The sequence below is a fragment of the Spea bombifrons genome, chromosome 3, assembly GCF_027358695.1.
Source record: "Spea bombifrons isolate aSpeBom1 chromosome 3, aSpeBom1.2.pri, whole genome shotgun sequence".
Lineage (NCBI taxonomy): Eukaryota > Metazoa > Chordata > Amphibia > Anura > Pelobatidae > Spea > Spea bombifrons.
The window spans coordinates 31,572,501-31,598,677 of NC_071089.1; the positions used below are offsets into that span (position 1 = coordinate 31,572,501).

The 26,177-nt window shown below is 42.2% G+C and overlaps 1 protein-coding gene across 1 annotated transcript in view; it reads right to left on the bottom strand.

Annotated features, from left to right (window-relative positions):
* STRN (striatin) overlaps positions 1 to 16,346 on the bottom strand; it is a 50,240-nt gene extending 33,894 nt beyond the window's left edge. Inside the window, exon 1 of the mRNA XM_053461139.1 lies at positions 15,770 to 16,346. Within this exon, the coding sequence (XP_053317114.1) occupies positions 15,770 to 16,051 (282 nt within the window). The 5' untranslated portion in view covers positions 16,052 to 16,346. The remainder of the gene's footprint in view (positions 1 to 15,769) is intronic.
* Positions 16,347 to 26,177: the final 9,831 nt, after the last annotated feature.

A 26,177-nucleotide genomic window follows, 5' to 3' on the forward strand; every position in this document is an offset into this window, starting at 1 on the left:
TACCGAGCCTCATTGTGACTTGTTTTAAAGTTGGATCAGCCTGTAGTGTGGTTTTCCATTTTGATTTTGAGTGTCTCTCACACCCCCCCCCCTTCTCTTAAACCATCACTTGTTTTAAGTTGTAACCTCTATCATGTTGATTAGTATTGCTTCAGACCTGATGAAGGGAGGATAACTCGCGAAAGCTTGTCTTTTTAATATTATGTTAGTCCAATAAAAAAGGTATCACCGCATACTCTGCAATACTCTATTTTTTGACATCGTGTCTACTGGACTAATACGGCTTCACCCTTTTACATTAATATATATATATATATATATATATATATATATATATATTATATATATATATATATATATATTCATTCAAGTGCAATGCTTATTTTTGCTGCCCTTGAGAACAGAGAACAGGACAAGTGAGGCACCCAACTGGGTAAAGTGATGGCACAAATCACGTTTCTGGTCAGGAATGATTTTAGATATATATTACCAACTCGGTAGTAAAGTTCATAGGAGCCTTCTCGAGACCAAGTTCTTCTTGTCAAATACTTTTTTTTTTTGCTTACTAAGCCTAGACAAGGAAGAGGTGCTCATAATTTATTGGGGTGCACTTAAAGCCGAGCACCACTGACCACAGAAAAATGAGCCTGTGTAGGGTGGAAAAAGTACACACAAGGTCAGGAGGCTGCAATTTCTTCCAGATGGGCAATTCACCCGCAAGTGCAAAGTTTAATAAGTGTCTGAATGTAGTTTCCTCTAATTTCTTGGAGGCCCTACAAATGTTCTTAAAATAGTAAGAAAGCAAAAATGTATGGAATTGCAGGATCTGGGGAGTCCATGGAGATCATTGAATGGGCAGGATCGGCCACCTCAATTTGGAAGGACTGGGCTGAATTAAAGCAGTATTTAGAAACCAGATTAATTTACTGACAAGCCAATAAGAAATACCTCAACAGAGACCAACCCAAAGTTTACCCAACCATGCTTGTTAATACATAATCTCCAGTGATATTTTTAAACACTTTCTGAAAACATAGTTCCGCTTCTGTAAAACTAAAGTAGAATAGGAATCGTAGACACTGTGGTTTCGACCAAAGACATTTCCAACAGGAAACAAATTACTGGCTAATGTGTGCATTATTACTTAAAAGCTGGTATGACGAACAAGATAGTTAGTCTAATTTTAAGCACAGATTTTTTTCTGAGAGCCTTTGTATGTTTACACAGGCCCTATTCATGCAGCATTCTTCAAATACTTTGTCAAAGCAGAAGATAGCTAATGAGAGCATTCTTTGATTTGTGGATGTTTTTAAGTCTGACTCTTCTTTTTCAAATCGAACTTCGAATTAATTTTAATAATATTACGCATCTCTGAGATCATGGATGAACTGATGTTACAGCTACAACTACCCGTATCTATAAAAGGGTAACATTTGTAACAGTTGCCAGGATATATATATATATATATATATATATATATTTTTTTTTTTTTTTTTTTTTTTTAACGTATGGCAGACTAGCAAAACCGCACAGTACTTTTAGCAGCCCAACCATACAATGTGTTTTGAAGAAAAGAAACTGACCAATCGCTCAAAAGCTTTGTCGTTATTGGTCGCAGTTAACTTAGTAAGACAGGCACTGCTGTGACTCTCTGCAATTTAAAGGGGGGACTTCCAACATTTTGGATTACTGGAAAGACATTACATGTTTTCAAAAGTATTGTGGCATTTTCTTTACGAAAAACAATTCTAACTTTTGCACAATATAATGTTTTCAGAAAGCTGCATTTTTCCCCATTACTGAGTGTTCCAAGCTCTGTTGACCACTTTGGACGATTCAGACTAAGCCATTCTCTTTAACCCACACACTGACAATATGACGTAGGTCTATTGACAAAGGGATTGCCTTGGGTAAACACAGAACTTCCTTAGCAATGCCATAGAGGAACCAGCTTACTGTTTGTGCAGGGAAAGTCAACCTAAATATCTCATCACTGACAACAATGGCAGTGTTCAGGTCTGAAGACATTTATTTGAATAAATCTGTATATTACTGTATACATTCACTGAACTTTAGGCTCATATTTGTCCTTTAAGGTTTACAGAACCTATGATATAGCAATAGCAGTCTTCACAAACACATTTTTCCTTTTATACAGAGCGTATATTCTTCCTTATCAGTAAAGGGTTCAATTCCTGGCAAATAATGGAACAATTGGCATTGTGCACAGCAAGCAATTCTGGTGCAAGGTTGTTAAAAGCAAAGCATTCATAGCCAATGTAGTATTCGTGGAAAGGCTTGATTGGTACCAAAAACTGAGCATTTAAGGCAGATTAACCCAAAAGTTAAGGACTCTCCCGCAAAAAAAGCAAGGATTACCTGCCCCAAGACGGCCTAGAACACTTGGAAACATCTTGTCCCCTGTTTCAGGCACCCAATGTGGACATATAGCCTGTATGTGCTGCAATCACATGGAACTCACTAAGACCTGACCTTCCACAGCAACAGGAATACAATGTGACCTAAAACCATATTAAAATGCAACTCTGAGGGTAACTTTTGTTATATTATATTAAGTTATTACGTGCAGTATATGCCGATTACAGTATGTAAGTAGTACAAGCATGCCCCTAAAAATCAGTGAACACCGAAGTATTAGAGGGAAAATGTTAAATTGCGTTGTAGAGGTGGGTACAGACAATGCTGGTTATGCCAAAGGGAGGTCTTTTGGCTCTTTTAACTGGGTACCCAGAAGCCTGTTGACTTAAACTTGGAATGGGACGTGAGATATTGTTTTTAGCGTCCTATTTAAGTACCAATGAAGACCTCCCCTTGTCATGCAAAACAAGAATCTATTATATTATAGCTTTTGGAGACTTATTTATGGTTGTTTTTTTCATTATTCGTTAACACTTTCTTTGCTGCTGTTGGTGAGTAGTAAAGGAAGATATGCAAAATAGGAAGCCTCCTGTCTTGCCTTAAAATAAAAGTTCCGTTTCACATTGCGATCGAATGCTGTATGATTCTTCGAGCAGGAAATCCTTCCATTTTGCAGGGAAGTCCTTCTGAATATTTATATATGCCGCTGATGGCTGGAGGGGTGTATTGAGCAATATTGTTTATGGCTATTCCCTGGACACCACTGGTTAATGGAATATATACCCATTTCCAGTATTGTTCTAGGGAAGAGTCCATATGGCATCCAGAGGTAATCACAAAAAAGGGGTATAAAAGGACCTACATGATTTAATGCACACTTTGCCCTCACATTAGCTAGCAAAGCATGTGGCAGCAAACTGTTGGGGACCATTACATATTAACCTTAAATGTATATTTGATCAAAGACAAAAAGGCAGACAATTGCAATATAGTCTTAGATTACTTCAAGGAAGAAACATTTGGTGCAGGCACTTGAGAGGCCATCTTACTCTTGCAGTCATTAGTATTTGTCAGGTACAAATATCAATGTCTCCGTTCACAAGTTGCAGAAAAAAAAACTGCCTGGAGCAGAATATTAAAAAGCAATTATATAGAAACTTGCATGAAGCTGCATAGTTACGGATACAAATTACTTTCTGGTTATTCAAGCTATGAACAAAAAAAAAAAGGAAAGAAATCTAATAAAAATGTTTTGTTTTATGGTGGATTTAGGAGACCATAAATGTGATGTTCTAAAAATACACTAACAAAATGTCAAGTCAAAAAAGATTAGCTAGACCTTTTCAGACTCATTCTTTAGGTGGTTACACTTTCATAAAAGCATTATATATTTAATAACAGACAATGAAACCTCACCGTAAGAGAAAAACACATATTGAAGATTGTACAGAGACACAAATAAGGTCCATATAGAATAAGCCTGGCAAACAAGTTAAAGGAGGACGTCGCATTTAGCCTTGTGTTACTTTGTAACACCAGTATAATGTAAACTTACCAAGTGTCTTAAGGACGATATGAGATATTGTACAAGAGGTACATTAATAGCCAATAGTGAGACATGGTTCTAATACTGTGGACTTTGCCCAATATAATTAAGAGTTTGAAATTATGGATGGGTTACTAGAGCGTGGCATGCCCAGCGTTCAAGACTACCGTAGCCCAATTTTCTTTTTTTCTTTTAGACTGAAAGGGAAAAGAGTAAAATATGTAGGATAGAAGCACAAGAAGTTAATAGTGCTTACACAAAAATGTACAAATTTACTTTCTTGGGCATAATGCAAATTATGTTACAATGGGCCCAAACCACATTCAAATGATGCTAGACACTAAAACAGATCTGTTGCTTTAAGGGGAAGGAATAGCAATATTCTGAAGGCATCAGCTAGGCCAAGTGTTTGATGGCCTTATTGAGCTAGAAACACAGATCATTTTGTTTACAGGCTTATCCCCTATTAACATACACAATGGGGTCCAGAGCATGTATGCAAAACAAAAAAAAAGGGACATAAAGTGGAGACGTGTTGGCGTTATGCCATTATGTCCGTTCTCATGAAGCGAGCGTAAACAGCGGCATGGTTCTGCTGCAACTATGACCTTATTATCTACAAGTGTCCTGTACCTCCTGCTGAGTTCTCCTGGAGCACTGCACATGCTCAATCATTAAAAAAAAAAAAATAACTGGGATGTGCGGGTCATTCATGTGCTCCCGATGTCCCAAGGACAGGATTCAGGGCACCACGCTTTCATACCAATGACATGTTAGACAGGCCGATGTGCCATCAACACGCAAGACACAAGAATCAAACATCTGGTTGATCATACAACAGCTAAAAATTAACCTACACAAAATGAATAATGCCATAGAAAACAACCAACAAAATATATACATACATATATATATACACAGTACTATACACCGGTTAGAACTAAAGATACAGGTTAGAACTAAAGATTTTTATTCCAATAAAATTCCCTTAACTGTAGTCTGGGTGACTCCCAGCGCAAACAGCACACTGTGCCGAGGGTCCAACTAGGTCGTTTACACCGAGCTATTATACCGTTTACTACAGGCAGCATCATAAGGAGCCGATGTGTTAATTATTTATATTCATGTGTGTGCCATCTAGGCTTTAACAAACTAAAAGCGACTGATTATAATAAGAGTGGTAACTGCTGTCCATTCTCAAAAGTCCCTTAACCTCAGTTTGTAGCCGATTTTAATAAGCCAGTGTTTAGCGCTTCCAGTCTTGGACCTTTCAATGAAATGAACAGAGTCATTAAAAGCAAAGAATGCACCATGTTTGCAAACATGCCTGTTCAGATTGTTGGATCTGAACCAGGAAGGTCACATCAATTCCAAGCATGTTGTAATGGAGGCCGAGTCATAAAGTAGAAATGAAAGGAATTCAGGAGTGCGAGTTCAACACCACAATAAGATTAGTCATAAGGCACTCACTGCGGCTCTGACTTCTACTGACATGTTTGCTGGGCGCTGGCTCGTTAAAGATAAAGTATTGCCTAAATCATGATGAACGTCGATCATAGCATTCCCTATGCTACATCGCACAAATTAAAGCACGTAATCCGATGAAAGCTACTATAACTTATTGATTTATACAGGACCATCATATAAACGGAAGTACAACGGGTGAAGAGGACATAAGGAGTACACAGCACACGTTACATTTTGGAGCAAACACCCTGAGATAATATACAATAGACTCATCAGAAATAGATACAGGAACTAGCAAATCACAGGCTGCGCCTCCTTATTTGTGCATAACAATGGTTCACGTACTATATCACGTATTGTCCATCTGTTTGGTCTGGGGTTTATCTAGAAGGTGACAGTTCCTCTCTAATTAGATAATTGTAGGGGTGTGGTGGACATGTCGGTTAACTAATGAAGGCAAATCCTGCAATTTGAAGTAATAGGTCACTTCTTAAATCGCCCACACCAGCCTAGTAATAGTTGCCAAAATCCTGTTCGTGCAGAGGCTTGTGCAAGTTATCTACACCCAAAACATGAGCAATCGTATTCATCAACGTGCATGACATGTTCATTTACGGGAGAAAAGATTAGCTGGCATCTCAGGTTAGGCAGGTAATAATGGGATCATACGTTTCAGAAAAATCAAGTCTGCGGAACAGTTATGCAAATATATTGTTAATTCCCAGCCAGATAATAACACATAGAACCCTACTCCCTCCTCTCCACACCCATTACCAACGTGCTCAACCTGAGTGACCCAGCTCAACAGACACTACAGAGAGTGCGGTCAGATTCTCACTGGAGAATACAGCTCCTATTTATTATCATTAAGGGAGATTTATCATGATGCATGTAAGAAATTTCAAGTAAATGCATAAGCCTTGATAAGTCTTGGCAGTTCTTGCTAATTCTCGGTGGAAGCAGGCTTCAGGCTGGCAGTTTCTTATTGTGATCCGTAACCAGCAATGCAAAAAGCCATTTATTGAGTGAGAAGGTCAGAAACCTGTTGAGTAACAGTATGGAAGCTGTAAAGTGACAGCGTATAATACAAGCCGAGTTATTTATTTCATTTATATAGCGCCATCATATTCTACAGGTCTATATAATGCGTAAACAAGACCTAACAAGTAGCGTATCGCATAACGATTTGGACTTACAGAAGAAAAAGGGTGAGGGCCCTGTTCAGTCAGTCTAGAAGGAAGAACATAAACCAGTGAAATATGACTAAAGAAACATTCATATCTATGGAAATATCTATACATATTCATATACCCGTCTATCATACATCTATAATCATTTCTCAGCCAGTGGTACTTTTGACTCGGGGGCATTTTAGTTCTTGTTTAACTTCAGACATTAACGGAATTTCATGGGAAATCATGATTTGGCAAAGAAAAAATAAAAATAGCATGCGTTGAGAAACCCTTTTCTGGATGGCAGTATTGTTGCAACGTCAAACACATTTTGCACATACCAAAGGGTTAAAAGGGCAGATTGCTGCAATTGTAAAGCCCTCCCCTGGTGTCTTGTTCTAACATTCCTCCTTAGATGAGCTGTGAACACGCAAGTACCATATACTCTCCCTGTTTACACATTAACAGAATATAGGCATGTTTCTCGGAATCTCAAGGAAACGTGAAATACTCCGGGTACTACATTCCCAAAATAGTAATGAAGACATTGTGGGATACGGGGTAATGTAAAGGTCAGGAAACAAAACAACCCCCCCCAAAAAACTATATCTGTCACTTTTCTCCAAGACTGCACTTCATTGCACTCAATTCTCCCAAACTGAAATCATATAAACCAGAAGCAAAAATTCTTCATGACAAATGCAAGAATGCGGAGGTCTTATGTAGGTCAAATTCTTTATCAAAATTTATACTCAGGGAAGGGGTTAAACTAAATCCCTGGAGGCATCCATGGAGCTTCAGACTTGCTCATCTTTCCATCACACAATATCATCCGCCATCTTAACTATGAATTAAACATATGGTGTGGCGACAAAGGCATCACTGATAGAGAAGGTTATAAACAATTTACAGGACAGCTTATAAGTACCTAAGTAGTAATATCCTTCGACACGTATCATTGACAAGTTTTCCAATGTACCTGCTTAACAAGACATTTGTCTTCCATTTAAACGTTAACATGCGTGTTCTTCTAACACCCTTGTCGTCGGAACCACTAATGTAAGACTGAGAAACTTGATTTAAAGAAGTGATGTTGTGCGGTGCCTGAAGAACTCTCACATGAGACACCATGTGGGAGAACGAAGGGTTGGTGGCCTTCTCTCATTCTTGTATGCCCACGGAACAAGGGGTGCTTCCTATAATCCAGCATGAGTCAGTCAACATACATTTTGGCAGTACAGGCCAGTTTCAATAAATGGTGTTGGGTTCTTCTGACCCACAGCAAGGGTCTGACAGCAGGTATGGACACTGCTGGCACAACTGGCATCAAAGCTAGGCTAGATGGCAAATATACGTTTCTGTGCCTTTCACTATAGAAACACGACTCTGTAAAAGAGGAGTGTTCATTAACTACATGACAACACACAGAACTTCCCGCCAAACTGGTAAATGTGGAGCAAACAGCCAAACAATCAAATTCACCTTTATAGGTGATCAAAAAAAAAAAGTCTAAGACATTTGAGGATAGTGCTGCACTTATAGCAGGCATTCATATCCATTGAAGCAAGAGTTTCCAATTTTTCTCTTTTTTACCTTTAGCGAGTGACAAAGGCACCCTCCGAATCACCCAAAAAGTTATACAGGTTTAATTATGCATTACGCATTCAAGCAGGAGAACTTGCTATGGTTTGGCCCACTTTATAACGTATAGGGAAATATTTGAAATGAAAATCATTGTCGTTTATCAGTTAAACATTATTGCAGCCCTGGGTCTGATAGGTGGGCACTAGAGGACAGCACTGGGAGGCGGGTCCCGCCAAAAAACTTGCGGGCGCGGGCGGTCAGGCACTGTACCTGCGGGTCCCGGTAATCCCGCGCAGTCCCGCAAGGCTGCCTTCTTGCTGCTCCCTCACAGTGTTTCCTAGCTTGCTCCGCCCAGGAACAAAACGGAGTCACGTGATGTGACGTCACTTCCTGTGACTCCGCCTTGTTCCTGGGCGGAGCAAGAGAAGAGACGCCGTGAGGGAGCAACTCGAGGGCAGCCGCGCGGGAAAGGAGGCGGGCATGATTGGCCACAAATGTGGCGGGAGCGGGCGGGATTGGCCACAAATGTGGCGGGAGCGGAACACCCACATTGCGGGAGCGGGCGGGAGCAGGATTAAAATAGTAGTCCCGCGCAGGGCTCTAGTGGGCACCATTGATTTGGGTCAGGGCTAAGACCCAAACCAACCTTTACAGTTATACTAAAGGGTATTCAGAAACCATTGGAAGCATCGATCCGGCACATTGACACTCATACTACTAGGGGCGACAAATGTGTTTGTTCGCCTACCGTATATTTCTTTGACATCAGTACAATAAGCAAGAAGCTAATGTAATATTTCAGTCAACGCTTCCCGCCTCTAACTTATACTGGGTTAGTTTATGAAAAAGTCAGAAGCAGACATATTTAATATTGCCAGCTTCATTCTTACTTGGTGCACCACAGGATGCATTACACTATATCGAAGCAATAATTAAAAGTAAACATCCAAGGATGTTGAGCATGTAACAAAATTGGAAAGTACAATTACAATCAAAAGAAAAATGGATTTGGTTCCTGAAAGCAAATGTTCTAGTTACACTAGGAACAGGACCTAGTTTTCATGGTATTAATGATAGAAGAAAATCATGAATCATGTTAAAGACTGGTTTAACATTATATATTAGATAATCTTTTAAAAGTAAGGTTTCTATTTAACTATATATTTCATCAACATAATTGAGACTGTAATATGAACAGGTCAATCAATAAAAAGTTAAGTGCAATATCACAAACACATACAACCAACTCTCAAGATGGAGAGAATGTAGAATTAGCAATAAAGGTATAGAGTCTCACCACAAACTGACCAGAACTCCAGAAGAATGCTCTGAGTACCACATTATTCTGTATAACTTTCCGTGCTCGAGATACAATTAGAGATCCCTTTAGATATTTTTTTTTTTTTTTTTTTTTACACAAATATAAACATCACGGGCCTTCTGAGTGAAACTGAAACCACTTCCCATGTCTAAACTTTACTGGCGAACTGAGGAAGCCAGTGCATGAAGACATGTCTCACTTGAAAGGCAATGCCACAAGCAATGGCTACTTGTGAAGTGCTCCCTCATTATTATTATTATTATCTTTTATATATATAGTGCCAACAGTTTACGCAGCGCTTAATACAATACATAAATTCAAGGGATATGACAAGACAAGAATTGACAGACTTAGACAAACCAATACATTCGGTGGAGAGAGCCCTGCTCGCAAGCTTACAATCTAGAGCTTCCTCATTCGGTTGTAGCACTTGAAAACATTGGTTAGGAGGGTACTTGTGTGATTAAATCACTTTTTCTGAGATTTTCTGTGGCAAATATTACACATATATTCCTTATAAAGCCATATTATATTAATAGAAGCATTTAAAAGGATGGTAGGAGTTCCCCATCAATCTGTTTAATTTCATATGAATGTACAAAGCCACCTGGTCAGCTCCCATTCATCCTGACTTTGAAAGCATAAAGGAAATATGTATGGAAAATCATAATTCAAGAAGTCTTCACAAAAAGAAAATATATATTTTGTATTTCCCCAACCCCATCTCTTCAAAATTTCTATGCGGAATACAGAGGCAAAAAAGGCACAGTTTTGGTCAACCCTTACAGTCACTAAAACTAATTTTAAAAAGTTACGTATTTAAAAAAATTCAGAATAGACTTAAAACATTAACCCCTTTAGTTTTTAGCTGGATGCAAGCGTTCATGCTCATAAAGGGGGTGTGGGTTCATCTTCGCAAAAGATTTATAAATAGGTCTTTAGATATTAAAAATTATTACATTAAACAAGGCATGCAGCTGCTTAATTAACGTGCCTCTCATTTCTCTCTCGCCAAACAAAAGGCGGAACAATTCAGAGGCAAGAAATAATTAAAATGTTGTGTCTCAAAGCCCATGATAAATATTTCAGGCAAAGAACCAAAGAGCTTCATCTAAATCATTATATCTGCAAACACTAATCTTACGAAGAAACACTGAAGGCAATAACAAAAGGAAGCACAAGCCCCTTAAAATATTACTCATAGCTGCTAAATCTTCGAGGAAGTTATAATACTAAAAATTAAAAACCCATAAAAAGGTAAAAATGATTGGTGGTGGCTGCACAAAGTGCGTTTCTTCTCTAGATTTCTCGTAGAAGCTGATGCTTCCTGTTTCCTCCCGTCAAGGATACAGACTCCATAAGCTTCCTGATCAGCGAGATCCATCGGTGACATGTCATTAGCTGAACAGCTAGCAATGTCGACGCTTAGGGAGAATATAACTGTAATTCAGAAGGTTTAAAGGATTATTGATGATTTAAAAAACACATTTTTTAAAAACAAAAAAAAATAAAAGCTGGAGGCACTCGCTCAGCTAAGTAATCGATGTTAGCTGAGGCAATGCGTGGGTCTACACAACTGTATCTCTAAAACCTTTCCTTACATTCCCAGGACATGATCAGGTCAAATCTAAACCGGTTTTTAGCAGAGCATTAAAATTAGAAGCAGCGTCAGAAAGACAACCTCCATCAGAAATGGATTTCCATGGCCAAGCAGCTACACAAAATACCACCATGTAAAAAAACACCATATGACCATTCCACAAACCACTTAGGGTTGAGTGGATGCCAGGAGAATGCTACCTGCCTCACTGCATAGAGCCAACTGAAATTCTGATGGAAGAATAATGGTCTGGGGCCGTTCCGCATTGTTCATCCTAAACCCTTTGTTCCAAGGAAGAAGCAAAATGCTACACCATACAATGGTGGATCTGTGTGGCAACAGTTTAGGAAGACGTGCACAAAGTGAAGTGCATTTGGATACGGTTTCAGTGTGGAAGAATGTGGCAGGCCTGCCGAGAGTCCTGGTCCTAACCAATGCAACATCTTGTAGATGAACTGGACCTCCCATAGAGAGCCAAGCCTAATCACCCAACACCACCGGCCAAGCAGTGCTAAACGAAGGAAAATCCCTGCAGCAATACATCAACATTTAACGGAAAGCCTTTACTGAGGGATTTATGTTGCCGGTGGATGTAAACTTAAAGCTTAAACCAAGATGGGTAGTGCCTGGAAGTTTATTTGAAAGTAATCGGAAGGGACAATTAGCAGCTAGCATACGCATTTGGTCTATTCCCCTACGTACGACCCAGCTCTTTGGCTCCCAAGGGATGTGTTCTCCTGCTTGCACACACCGTACAATCACCGCCAGCAATATACTAAAGTATTTGCAAAGGACATCATTACAATTTTCTTTGTTGTTGAGGTAACATGGGACCGTAAACTGTCCTCTTAATTTTGACACAGTGCTCCAATCTTGGCTTATGCCAGTGGCACAATTAAGGCAACATATAGGGAACAAGCACAGGCCCATAATGATGTCTTTATTATCCAGATGCACATGAGGCCAGGATTTATAACACTCAACATACGGATGAGAACCCCAAAAATGATTTTCATGCTTCAGCGCATATATATATTATTAATCACTGGGCCCTCGTAGTGATGATCTGGACATTTGACCACATATCTTCAGTTTATGTTTCATAAAAGGTATTTATCCAAAACTTAATCCACTGTGCGTGACCGATAAATATTAACCATGTTTAATAACTTTTTACATTTTATGCTTTAATTGCTGCCTTACCCCAACACATCTGTGATAATTGCTTTAAACCATTTATTGCACTAGGGGCTCAGGTGCAGTTGTCGGGGCGGTATAGGGAGCAAGTTCCTATTTCCAACATATTTCTTTCCTTACAAGATGAGACTATTGAAAGAGGTTGAAAATATACACCGCAATCGTAAAATTGGTCTAGAGCCATCACACCACCTCCATATAACATATTACTTTCCAATAGCTTTTTCTCTTTTACACAGTGGTCTGGAGAAAAGTGGTACAAATGGATATTTTTTTTTATTTTAATAAAAAACACTTGCTGCAGAATTATTTGAATTCTATGGTCTTAAAAGTAGATTCATCACTCCCCCCCCCCCCAAACATCTTAACACTTAAAAGACCTATCTAATGTAATGGTGTTTACTGGTTACAATTACAATGTTGATTAAAAGTTAGTTAGCCTAAAAGTTAAACACCTAATAAATATATATATATAACATTTGTCAAGTACTATAATCGGACACCCGATGATTAATAAGGTTTTCACTGTATTAATTGCATTTCTATGGTAACCTATATAGAAAGATCTATTACGGTAATTTGTTGATTAAAGATTTTTATTAACTGAAGCCTCCCATCATTCCAGCTCATCTATATGTACATATATATCACAATGTGACAAGCATGGACAATTTCATAAGATAACTTGACAGTTGCGTAATTATTCGTAAGCAGTCGGGTTTTTTTTAGGCGAGTGGATTTTCTTCTCGATATAGTAAAAAGCTGCGTTTGTGCGGACGTCTTTATACATAACAAAAAGGAAACTCTCTCTCCTTCCGTCGTGTACATACAGGCTCAGTCATTGAGTAAACAGGGATAGGCACGAGTAATGTAACGTTCGGTCACAGAGGTATCCTTTAGCTAAGTAGGTGGAACGTGTCATACGCTGCATAACATTACCGGCCCCTATACTGTAAAATCTATCCAGCCCTGAACCTCAGTAACCTTTATGAGGATTCAGACCTTAAGGGGGGCCGGTTATACACAATATAGAATTGCCACATCCCAAACGCAATCAGTAGTATTACTGAACAGAAACCTGGCGTTACTTCGGTCTGGAAAGAATTGGATGATTTGATAAACTAATAGCATGTCTGGGTTGGGGCTCCTCTGCCTTCCGTTCCAGCATTTCCTTGCAAGAGCACAAGTTGGAATCATGGAATTTGTATGAATGCCCGAGATCCCGGAGCCGTGCGTGGTAACGAGTATAGAGGACGGTTCTGGAGCCGTGTCCTAATCGATCACCCCCCTCATATAACACGTAAAAAGTGAAATCATGTTCTGATCGGCACGGATAATACATGGGGAGAGGTGATCTCCCATGCAACCTCCATTTAATGGTTTAGTATACTTTATTGATAATTGTATTCTGCTTTGCCATATACTTCTTGATTTGGTCCTAAAGGCGGCAAAAAATCCAATTACTCTAATTTTGCCACTCAGGGAGGGTACAATTCCCTCTATTAATGTTTATTCTATTATTTGTAGCCCTGTATGTTCTGCTTTTCTTTAAAAAATATATATATATCCAGACCCTTTTTTGAAGGCCAACTCTCTTGGCAGTGAATTCCACACATTGATAGTCCTCACTGTAACTGCTACACAATGTTGCCAAACGCCAGCAAACTGTGAATAAATTACAATTTTGCATTGTGATAATAGAGAATTCAGCCATTAAAACAAAACAGCAGTACTACAAAGGTTTCCTCTTCAACACAACCAGTAAATACTAACTCCTAAGTTTCAACAATAAAGTCAAAGAATACAAATATACAGAACAAAAATAAACCATCTACGGCCCTCCTCACAGTGAACGATACCATTCTGCGCCTATAAATTTGATCAAAATAAAACCTAAAACACAAGCATAGAGGACACCCATTGCACGTTGTGTAAATTATATAAATTTATATATAGTGCATGAACTCCTAAGAGTGCGGAGATGACATCATAGCTACACACTGTACTACCAAACATGTGAAAGGTTTGGACATGCTGTCTACAGATTCCCATTAACCAAGTAATCTATGCCGTGCTTAGCAAAGCCAAGTTAAAAGACTTTTAAGGGTTAATTTGTTTAATACACCTTGAAAAGGGCACCGATTATTCACAATTACAAGATAAGACCTCCAGGAACAGAACATTTTCAAGATTAAGTTCTATATTATACAGGCATATTATAATGGGGGTCTTACGACACACGTTTATTACATACCCAACTCAAAGCACTAATATTCAGGCAAACTCATTCACGACTATAAATTTAACGAGCAAATAAAGCCTTGAGGTTTGACAAAGGATTTGTTTTATTTGTGAAGCTCGGAACACACCGAATGCAACATTTCTGATATGAAATCACCAAGAACACATGGTTTTTACTATATTCTCCAGTTTCAAGCACGGCCTTAAACTCAACGTGGATTAAACCCAACATATTTTATTATTATTATTTTTTTAAGACTCTCATCAGTCCTTGGTCTCATTTTTGGATTGGGGATAGCCATATGCCTATAGCACGCACGTTTCAATTACCTCTCCATATTAACCTCTACCCCCTCTGTTGGGAGGCTGTTCCACTTATCTACCACCCAGGGAGGCTTCCCCGCAGAGTTTGACACCAAACCTGTCAGGATACACCACTTAAGATCTCAGTAAATTACAGCTATTAATTAGGTTTGGTTCATATAAAACATTTGCCGGCTATGATACCATTCTCTGAGGCGGACTTATGCATTTGATTCACATCTTATAAAGTTTGAAAGTAATGTTCCATCACGCGACAAACTGAATAAAATAAAAAAAAATACAAATTGAACGTATCCAACATGCAATTAGGTGCTACTAAGAATGTATAAAAACGTGCATTTCTCTACAATTCCAGTAAAAACTAAACCCGGATATTTTCAGAGCTTCCACTAACAATCATTAAGCCATTGAGCATCTAACCCCAACAATTCTCCCAAGTCTCATGCACCAGCCGTATATACATTTTTAATACACCAAAAATAACAAAATAATGATCAAAAAATAATGAAGCATTATATACATAATATATACAGTGAATTTATTTAATGATCATTAACACCCTTTTTGCTCATCAATCCATTGCATCCTTGATCCAAATAAACAAGCAATGTGACTCAAAACATTCTGTTAACCCTTTACGTTCACCCAGCCTTTATAGAAATAATGTGGATATAGCTGGGATCTCCGCATAACTGGTTAGCATTTAGCAAGAGATTCATTATCTAACAATAGTTATTAGCAATAGTTTCACATCTATAAAGACTAGAAATATTATGGATAATAAAGGCTATTGCCACATATTAAAGGCATCCTGTAATAAAAGCATCTGCCCCATATGTAAATGAGGGCTGATGAGAGGCAGCGAGCCCCATGAAGCCCGTCTCCCTCCCCCTCTCGCCACACGAGCAGTGGGCTCGCTGAGTGCCCATGACAGTTACCTGCAGCTCGGCCCTCTCCACCTCCCACTGCGCTCTCTCCACCTCGAAGCGGGCCCATTCATGCTGCAGGAAGTGCAGGATCCCCGGGATACTGTAATGGGCCCTCCCTGCCGCTCCGGTGTTACCACCGCCACTTGCTCCACCAGTAGCCGAGGCCGCATCTCCGGGTCCGGCCTCAAATCCTTTACCGGTTCCTGTGGGCCCACCTGCACCTGCCGCGGCAGACAGCAGCGAGTTATTGTTGTTATTGAAGAACACGCCGGGACCCGCCTGCTCGTCCATGTCCGCCCTCGCAGCAGGGGCCGCGGTTAAAACCGAGCCGCCCCGCCACCGAAAGCACGGAACAGGAAGAATGAAAGGGCTGACGAGAAATGGCAAATGGCCGCCTCAGCGTCCACCACTGGAGCAATAGCTTAGGGGTGATTCCGGAATGCTCCCGTTACGTCACATACGTTCCATCCGCTCTCTCTACCCGCCGATGTAGCCCGGACTCCGCTACCACCCACACTCGAAGACAAGCTGCTGCTAGTACTGCTCGCTGCCTGGGCGGGTCTCCTGATTCTCTGACAGCGGCGCGATGACGTCACGTGCGACCAAAAGCCGTATAATGTTCGGAGCCGCCCTTACCGTCAGTCTTCCTGTGTGTATTTTTTTTTTTTTAAACTAGCTTTATTGTTAACAGTTGCAGCACAATGTCTGTGGATATAAATAGTAATTCAATATATTTTCGAAGTATCCCCGAGGCGACCCAAAACCCACTGTCCATTATTCTACCTATAATGTTGCTCTTTGGGAAATGGGGCAGACTGGCCCTGATGGCAGGGGAGCAATTGCCACCCCTGCCCCCGGTCCAATTTTATTTTAAAACACGGCTATTCCAAAGCATTTGGGACTGGCCCACTCGCGCAGTGGGAAATGCGGTCACGTAATGTGACCCCGTGGTGTTATTGTGCAAGCAGCCAGAGAACATTGTGCAGGTTAAGGTAAAGCTGTGAGTTTTGTGATAGTATAAGTATGTGAATTTGTGTATGATAAGTATATATAGCATGAGTGTATGTAAATGTGTGTACTAGTGCAAATGCTGGGTATGTTACCGGCATGGGGGGGGACACTTAGGCCTGGTGGTACCACAAATTGGGTCTCAGTTTTAATTATTATTGATAAAATATCAGTGTGTTTAATAAGTGTTTTTCATTTGAAGTGCTGTCTCTCGCACCTGGAGTGCTTCCTACTTGATGAGGCCACCCATCATTGACAGCTGTTAATGGGAATGTGGTCATCCATATCATACAGGTAAAAAACTAAATAATAAAAAAAAAAAGCATACACTCTATAAATAAAAATAAATATTTCTTTATTTTGTACATTATTACGTTTGTTTTTCTTTTTATTATCTGATCGCTGGTTAGTGACAGTTTAGGTTACAGATTATTAATGGGTCTCACCGATCAATTTCACTGGTCTGAACCTGTCACAAATGATATGATAGTGCTTAGAGATTTTTTTATATTTACAATATAATTTTTTTTTTCTACGTGCTCATGAGACGTGAGGTTTTTGTTTTTCCTGTTCCAGCTACCCAGCATCCCAAAATGTGTCTGAGAAAAAATCCCCTGAAATCTGTGTTTGTCATTGGCCAGGTAAAAAGGTAAGGATAAGTTTGAAACCACATACATGCAGTATCTATGTGCTCAGGAGAAGTGGGAGTTCATCTTTTTGAGTCTTATTTCCATTATCCCAGCGTTGAGTATCCATCCCCAAAACGTGCCTGACATGCGAAAAGGTAGAGGAAAAAAAAATTTGGTGTTACTATACGGTATCTACGTGTTCGTCAGAAATGGGAGATTTTTTTTCTTTCTTTTCCAGGTAACCCAGTGTACAGCAGTCGTCTTCAAATACGCCTGAAACATGAACCAGATGGGGGGGAAAACAAAAATGTTCTATTAACTAGAAGCATGCAGAGATTGCACTCAAAGGGTTAAAGAACAATTACAGCACTTATACAATGGTGCATTTGGTCCATTTTAAAATACTATTATCAGGAGTCAATGGATGGAAAATCCTTTGGCCTAAGTGTCCAGTGTAACGTTACAGAAAGTGGGAATTTCCACCTATTCCAAGCCGGTGCTGGGATAATTGTTTGAAAACAAGATTTTTACACCAAGGGACAAAGCACCGGGAATGTTACAGGATATCAGTCGTTTATTAGCCTTTTCGTTCATAAAACAGATATAAATCCCTGTCATGTGATCATCTTAAACTTTAATGTAATCTTCCCTCCAGGTTTTCCAGACCGAAGTCGTTAATGCTTTGAATTCTAGAATGTGATCTATAGGGCTGAAACAACGAATCGATAAAATCGATAATAATCGATAACGGAAATCGTTGTCGACGATTTCCGTTATCGATTAATCGAGTGATCGATTCGTTGTTGGAGCACTCGGCTCCTTTTACTTACCTCCGCGAGCGTTCCCCGCTTCTGCTACACGCTCTGCAGTCTCCGCCTTCTAGCTACGTGACGGATGTGACGCGTTCCGGAGGTAAGTATTCTTCATGTCTATGTGCACAGATCGCACAGAGCCACTCGCACAGAGCGAATTGCTCTGTGCGAATGGAGCCACTCGCACAGAGCGATTCGCACAGAGCGGTCCGCTCTGTGCGAGTGGCTCCATTCGCACAGAGCGGTTCGCTCTGTGCGAGTGGCTCCATTCGCACAGAGCGATTCGCTCTGTGCGAGTGGCTCCATTCGCACAGAGCGGTTCGCTCTGTGCGAGTGGCTCCATTCGCACAGAGCGGTTCGCTCTGTGCGAGTGGCTCCATTCGCACAGAGCGGTTCGCTCTGTGCGAGTGGCTCCATTCGCACAGAGCGGTTCGCTCTGTGCGAGTGGCTCCATTCGCACAGAGCGGTTCGCTCTGTGCGAGTGGCTCCATTCGCACAGAGCGATTCGCGGGGGTGGGGGTCCACGGTGGGGTGGGGGTGGGGTTTCAGGGGATGCAGGGTGTGAGTGTGGGTGCAGGGCAGAGTGGGGGTGGGGGTGCAGGGCAGAGTGGGGGTGGGGGGTGCAGGGCAGGAGAGTGGGGGTGGGGATGCAGGGTGTGAGTGTGGGTGCAGGGCAGAGTGGGAGACTGGGTGCAGGGCAGAGTGGGGATGCAGGGCAGGGTGTGAGTGTGGGTGCAGGGCAGAGTGGGTGCAGGGCAGAGTGTGAGTGTGGGGGCAGGGCAGAATGTGGGGGCAGGGCTGGGTGCAGGGCAGAGTTGGAGACTGGGTGCAGGGGCACAGTGCAAAGTGCCAGTGCTGGGTACAAAGTGCCAGGGCTGGGTGCAAAGTGCAAAGTGCTGGTGCAAAGTGCTGGGTGCAAAGTGCTTGCTGGGTGCAAAGTGCCAGGGCTGGGGCAAAGTGCTGGGTGCAAAGTGCCAGGGCTGGGGCAAAGTGCTGGGTGCAAAGTGCTGAGTGCTGGGTACAAAGTGCTGGGTGCAAAGTGCCAGGGCTGGGTGCAAAGTGCTGAGTGCTGGGTGCAAAGTGCCAGGGCTGGGGCAAAGTGCTGGGTGCAAAGTGCTGGGTGCAAAGTTCTGGGGCAAAGTGCTGGGTGCAAAGTGCCAGGGCTGGGGCAAAGTTTCTTGAACAGTAATAGTCCACCTCTTTTCAGAATGTTTGGGGTTATTTTGTTTCATAAATATTGTGTTTGGGTTCTTGTACTTTGAAAATATTGTTTTTTATTACATCATAACAAAATAAGAATGTTAATGTAAATTTTAAGTTGTTTTTTAACATCCAGTTCATTAAATTATTTTAAATAAACGAAAAATTTGCATATTGTTTTTTTTTATCCGATTAATCGATTAATCGAAAAAATAATCGGCCAACTAATCGATTATTAAAATAATCGTTAGTTGCAGCCCTAGTGGTCTACAAGTTCCCAGTGAGGGTTAATGCGATTATATTTTACAATAATGCTTTTTAGGACAAAATGTGCAATTACAAATTCCTCTAGCACACCGTACCCTTACACACACTTACCTGAGCATTAAACCTGAATGATTACTGAGTTTTTTCAGGTGCTCATGGTAACAAAAATCTATTAGTTTTTGGATGTAATACCATGAATCTGAAATCAGAAAATTGATATTCTTATAGAAGATGCCCCCCCCCAGACAAAACGCATACCATTTTGTCCAGAACAATTATTGGATTTTACTAAGACATGACGTAAAGTCATGATTTTATGAAAGACACGGAGGCGAATATTGTGCATTAACCCTTTCTTTACTCCCAACAGCAGCAAAGAAAAAACAACAGTATATAGAAAAAATCAAGTAGGAGTATACAAAACATAACCCCTCCCACATAATATGCATCCCATAAAAGGAGACACACATCCCCAAATCCTCCCCTTTCTAGGCTGCGACGAAGACTGGACTCTCCAATCCGGAACGAAACAGGAACCGTCTCCAAAGCAAAGAACAACCAACGGAACACCGAAGGGAAGAAGATGACCTCACTAAACATCAGCCACCATAATGTAGCCCAGGATCAGAAGGAGGAACCTGCAAAACAGAAGGTGAGAAGAAAAAACATGGGCACGAGTTAGTCGGCCAGCCTCCAGGACAACAGCAATGGCAAAACGAAAAACACATAACACGTATGAAAAAAAGGCAGAGGAAATATACATCACAAGAAAAAATACCCCAATTACAAAACCTGAGGGGAAATGATCCCACCAGACCACAGGAATCACAAACCTGCAGAAAAATAACACGATAACTCAAGAATAAAGGGAGGGGAGAGAAAAAATGGGTAGGGAACAATATTTGCCTCTGTGTCTTTCATAAAATCATGACTTTACGTCATGTTTTAGTAAAATCCAATAATTTTAAGTCAAGACACGGAGGCTCATATTGTGCAAGTTCAAAGCTAGTACACCACCGAAGAAAAAACATGGTCAATAGGTTTGAAATAAAATTCTCGAAAGGTGGATTCTCTGGACCTATCCGCCGCTCGCAGAATATCCTCCAGACGACCACCCAGCGCCAAAGTTTTCGACGCCACAGCACTCCTTGTAGAGTGGGCGCCAAACCTGGAGACATTAACACCCGCAAGGGCCATAACCCATTTGATCCAGCGGGATAGAGTCGCCGACGATATAGGAGCATGAGGGAATTGAAAGGAAAGGAGCAATAGAGGCGAATGGTCCGTCCGGAACCTCAAAGTGCGGGCCTCATACTCCTGGAGACAAGCTATCGGACACAGAGCAACATTAGAAGTGAAAGCCGCGTAAGTGACTGACCTGATAGCAGTTTTAGTACGTCGCGAGATATCGAAACGCACACCCTCTGGAATGAAGGACCTGTCGTTCCAGTCGAGGGCCAGCACGTCCGAGACACGTTTACATGCTATGAGGCAGAACAACATAACCAACTTAGCCGAAAGATGTCTCAAGGAGAGTTCGGAATTTGGGGGCCAAGAGAGAAATAGGCGTAAGACCAGAGAAACATCCCAAGTAGAGGTATACTTGGGCCGAGGCGGCCTAGCGAGCCGGATGCCTTTAAGAAGACGGCAAATTAATGGATGCTTACCCAGAGGGACCCCGTCAAAACCAAGATGCGCCGCAGAGATGGCGGAACGATAAAGGTTGACGGTCCTGTACGTGCGCCCCAGGTCAAACAAGGAAGTGAGGAAAAGAATCACGGAGGTCAGAGGGGCTGAAAAGGGATCCAAACCCCGTTCCAAGCACCAAGAAGTCCAAGCTTGCCAGGCTGCACCATAAGACTTGTGGGTGCATGGAGCCCAAGCTCCAGCCAGGAGCTGCTGAGCTGAGGCCGAAAGGCCGGAGGACAGCCCGGGCTCCCGGAAACCAAACAAGCCAGGAGGGACAGACTGCCGTCCTGAATCAGCGGATGAGGAGCCCCTGCAGGATCAAGGAGCAGAGGGGCATGGGAATGGAGTAAGCGAGGGATTGCCACAAGAAGGTCCAGAAGACTGGGGAACCAAGGTTGGGAGGCCCAGAAAGGAACCACAAGGATTACTGTGATTTGTTGACGGCAGATCTGCAAGAGTGTCCTGGGAATCATTGCGAAAGGAGGAAACGCGTAGTGGCGCCCTCCGGACCAGTCCTGGAGAAAGGCGTCTACCGCTAGAGCGTCTGGATCCGGACGCCAGCTGTAAAAGAGAGGGAGACGTGAGTTCAACTGCGATGCGAACAGATCTATGCGAACAGCTCCATAATAGATGAGAACACACCCTTCTCCAGGGTCCAGTCGCTGGCGTCCGAGAGGTAGCGCGAATTCCAGTCCACAGCCACGTTGGAAAGACCAGGAATGTACTCCGCCTGCACAGTGATGTTGCGTTCCAAGCAGAAAGACCAAAGAGCTTTGGCCAAATCCGCTAGAACCGCCGACTGGGTGCCCCCCAGGCAGTTGGATGCAAGAGTCGATGCGATCCTTGAAAAAACTCCGTATGGCAAACAAGCCCGCAGCGAGATCACCCGCAAAGTAAGACCCTCCGGATTTCCTTCATGAGGGAGTGGATCTTGGAGGTCGGAAGGCGAAGAACACTTTCCTTGGAGTCCACAACAAAACCCAGGAACTCCAAACGTCTGGACGGAAGAAGGTGGGATTTGTCTTCGTTTATGAGGAAACCCAAGTGTTGGAGTAGCTCCAGAGTCCACTGGGTATGTAGGCGCAAGACTTCCCTGTCCTGAGCCATGAGGAGCATATCGTCCAGATAGATGACCAGACGAACACCCCGGGATCGCAGGAGTGCTACCACCGGCTTGAGAAGCTTGGTGAAACACCAAGGAGCTGAAGAAAGCCCAAAAGGGAGACAGGTGAAACGCCAGGATACGTTGCGCCAACGAAAATGCAGGAGATTCCTGGACTCCTCCGCCACCGGGACCGTGAGGTAAGCGTCCTTGAGATCTATCTTGACCATCCAATCGTTTGACAATAGGAGGTCTCGTAGAAGATGGATGCCCTCCATCTTGAAGTGGCGATAACGGACATATCCGTTGAGGTGCCGGAGGTTGATAACCGGACGGAGGCCACCTCCCTTCTTGTGTACCAGGAAAATATTGCTGAGAAAGCCTGGGGTGTCCGGGGGAACCCGTTCGATCGCGTTCGTCTCTGCTAAGGAGGAGATCTCGGCATCCACCATATCTACGTCGTGGTGAGAGAAGTGGAACGGTCGTGGAGGGGAAGACGTCAGAGGATAACCAACCAGTTCGATGACGTAACCTCTCACCGTTTGTAGTACCCAAGCGTCGGAAGTTATCGACTGCCAGACCTGTAAAAAATGGGTGAGACAGAAGAGGACTTACCAGAGGGACAAGTGTGAACTGGGATCCATGATAGACTCTTGATCGCCACGGGCATCCGCGTTGGGGGGAAAAACGGCTGCCTGCTGGCATAGGAGTCCTGGAGATGAGGTTTTGAGACTGGAATGTCGAATAGGAGCCTTGAACTGAGCCTGGGAAGGTACGGCCGGACAGACGGCTCCTGCCTCTGCCAGCCCTGGGAGAAACCCGAGGGTGAAAGACTTTCCTCATGGAGGACTGTGCCTTATCCAGAGCTGTAAAGGCTCCAACATAGCGCCCAAGATCCTTGATGAAGGAATCCTCAAACAATAGGCCCTGGGCATCGCTACCCATCTCCGTGAGAGCCAGGTTGGATAGTTTTGGCTCAATCTTAAATAAAATGGCCTTACGCCGCTCAATAGAGAGGGAGGTGTTCGTGTTGCCTGCAATGCATATAGCCCGTTGCATCCATCCCCGGAGAATCATAGTGTCCGGAGGGGAACCTGAAGCCACCCACTCCTGAATTATCTGAAACATTTTGGTCAAGGGACCAAAAATATCCAGGAGCTTGTCTTGTGTGGCTTTAAGGGCTGATTCCAGACCTTTGCGGGGGTTCCAGACAGATTTTGCCAGAAATTGGACCATTTTAGGGTCAACAACGGGGGTTTCACATACCTTGCCCGGGACAATGGACCGGGGGCATTCTGCGCGTAGTTTACTGCGCACGTTTTTACTTAAGGGCTTACGCACCCTGGCTTGTAAGTAGCGGGCCACATGGTCAGAAGGAACCCACTCAGCTGATCGACGATGGTGAAGCTCCTCAGGATCAAAAAATGGTTCACCAAATTGATCCAGGACTGCAGCGTCAGGGTTTTTAGTGAGTAGACCAGCCTGGGAGGAGCTCGCCTGCGCAGCAACCTCAGAAGGGTGAACCGAATCCCCAGTCATCTGATCCTCCATATTGGAGTCAGAAGTATTCAAAGCCTCCTCAAAAGATTCTGGATCAGAATCAGAAGAACTAGAGGACTGTGCCCTGGCACTCCTCCATTTCCTCGCCTGTTCTGCCCGGCAGGAAAGGACTCGTTTGCGTTTTGGTGGAATGCTATCTAGGATGGCATTATCCTCATCATTCAAAGATGACAAAAGTACAATATATTTAAAACAATATAAGACAAAATAGAAGCGCTCAGACCGCGGGAAGCCCCAACCAGGAAGGAACCCGCGGTCCGAACAGAACAAGAATGCAAAATAACGTGAAATAAATGAGAATAAATGCAATAAAAAGACAATAAAATATATAAATGACCAGGGTATACTTATCTGCTGTCTGGGAGCAGCAAAGAGGAGGATTTGGGGATGTCTGTCTCCTTTTATGGGATGCATATTATGTGGGAGGGGTTATGTTTTGTATACTCCTACTTGATTTTTTCTATATACTGTTGTTTTTTTCTTTGCTGCTGTTGGGAGTAAAGAAAGGGTTAATGCACAATATGAGCCTCCGTGTCTTGACTTAAAATTGTAGGATTTGATTTCATAAAAGTTACATTAAGAGGGTAGTAGTTATGTGCAGCAGCCTACCAGCAGAACTGTTTGAGGTTAATACATTGAGGGTATTTAAACATGCATGGGTTAGGCATATGTCTTTTGCCTTTTGATTTTTTAGTGCGTTATTTTACGTTTATCAACGCTTAAGTGCACCTGACATGCTTTCCACCATCCTTCTAGTTTACTTACACCATTAGCCGTTTGGTTTGTTCAACCTTGGTATCATCTGCAAAAAAGAGCATGTCTACACCAGTCTTAATTTTCTTTATACCGGATAAATGTAAAAGAAACAAATCACACAACAGACTACTGATTTACTTATCATAAGGCTTTTCATTATCCAAAACCCAGAAGCAGTTCAGTTGTTTCAATACTCAAGGTGATGTTAAGGTTAATATTTTCCCCTTTCTGACAGGCAGGCAAAGCCACTGTGGTCCAATGCAATCGGGCATTTCAGATACCAGAGGATTGGTGGCTTTCTTGTGGTAGGGAAACTGAGTTTTACAAAATGATTCAGGGAGAAAGAGCTTTGGTAGCTGGAGTCCAGCGAGGAAAGACATATTAAACAGAAGACAGCTGATGGCTCTATTGGCTGCTGGGGGTGAGCTTTGGTGTTTCTGTAGGGGCTTTACTTTCTTCTTCAGGCTAATGATAACTTGGTTTGCATTCTCTAACCACTCTTGGTAAGACACAGCTCTTTTGGATGGCATTGAGCTCCTCTTGTGATCTTTGAAATTCAACCTTCTGAGCCCTATCATTATACCAACCTAATTCCATTTTAAACTCTCGGTAAACTCTAGTAATCTGAAGATGTTATTTGTGCCTCCTTCAAATTGTTATATTCCTCTGTTATTGCCAGGCCAGGACACCATTTCTCTCATCACCATCTCCTCCTCTTGTGTCTGAGACTTCAGAAGCTTCTCCATGTTCTCCATAGTTTCCATATTTTTTCTTCATTTATCAGCTTCATTTCTAGCAGCTTTGGTCTCTAACTGCTGCTGATTAAAGAGCCTACGTTGTTTATCAATGGCAACTTTGGTCTCCCACTGCTGATGATCAAAGAACCTCATTTGTTCCTCTAGGCTTGAACACAGTGTCTCCACGTCTTCAGGCTGCTTTTGTAAAGCATCCATGTTGTCATTCCTTGCATTTAACATCTCTTCCAGTGTATCGGCAATGTTCTTCCATTTTCTCTTCTCCCTCTGCTGAATGAAGAAGAGCATCCAGGCTGTCTTAGCAATGCTGTATCAAGAGAGGGATCCTTCTCATTGCCAACATTAAAGTACAATGTTGTAATTAGACGTCAGCGGCAGATCACCAGGGTTTGAAATTGTGGATATGTCTGTCTTGGAGCCCAGAGAAACCACTGCTGTGTGCACTCTTGGTGTGCCTGCAGTAAATATCTGCCACATTGCAAGTGCTATAAAAAATTAAGTCATGTTTAACAATAAAGTACAATAATACAAAAATACAAATAGAAAATAGGTCTATATTATATTTGCTTATGCTTATTACATTTTCATCAAATAAAAGAGACAATGTATCTGGGGTATGCATGTCAGGAAAATTATTAT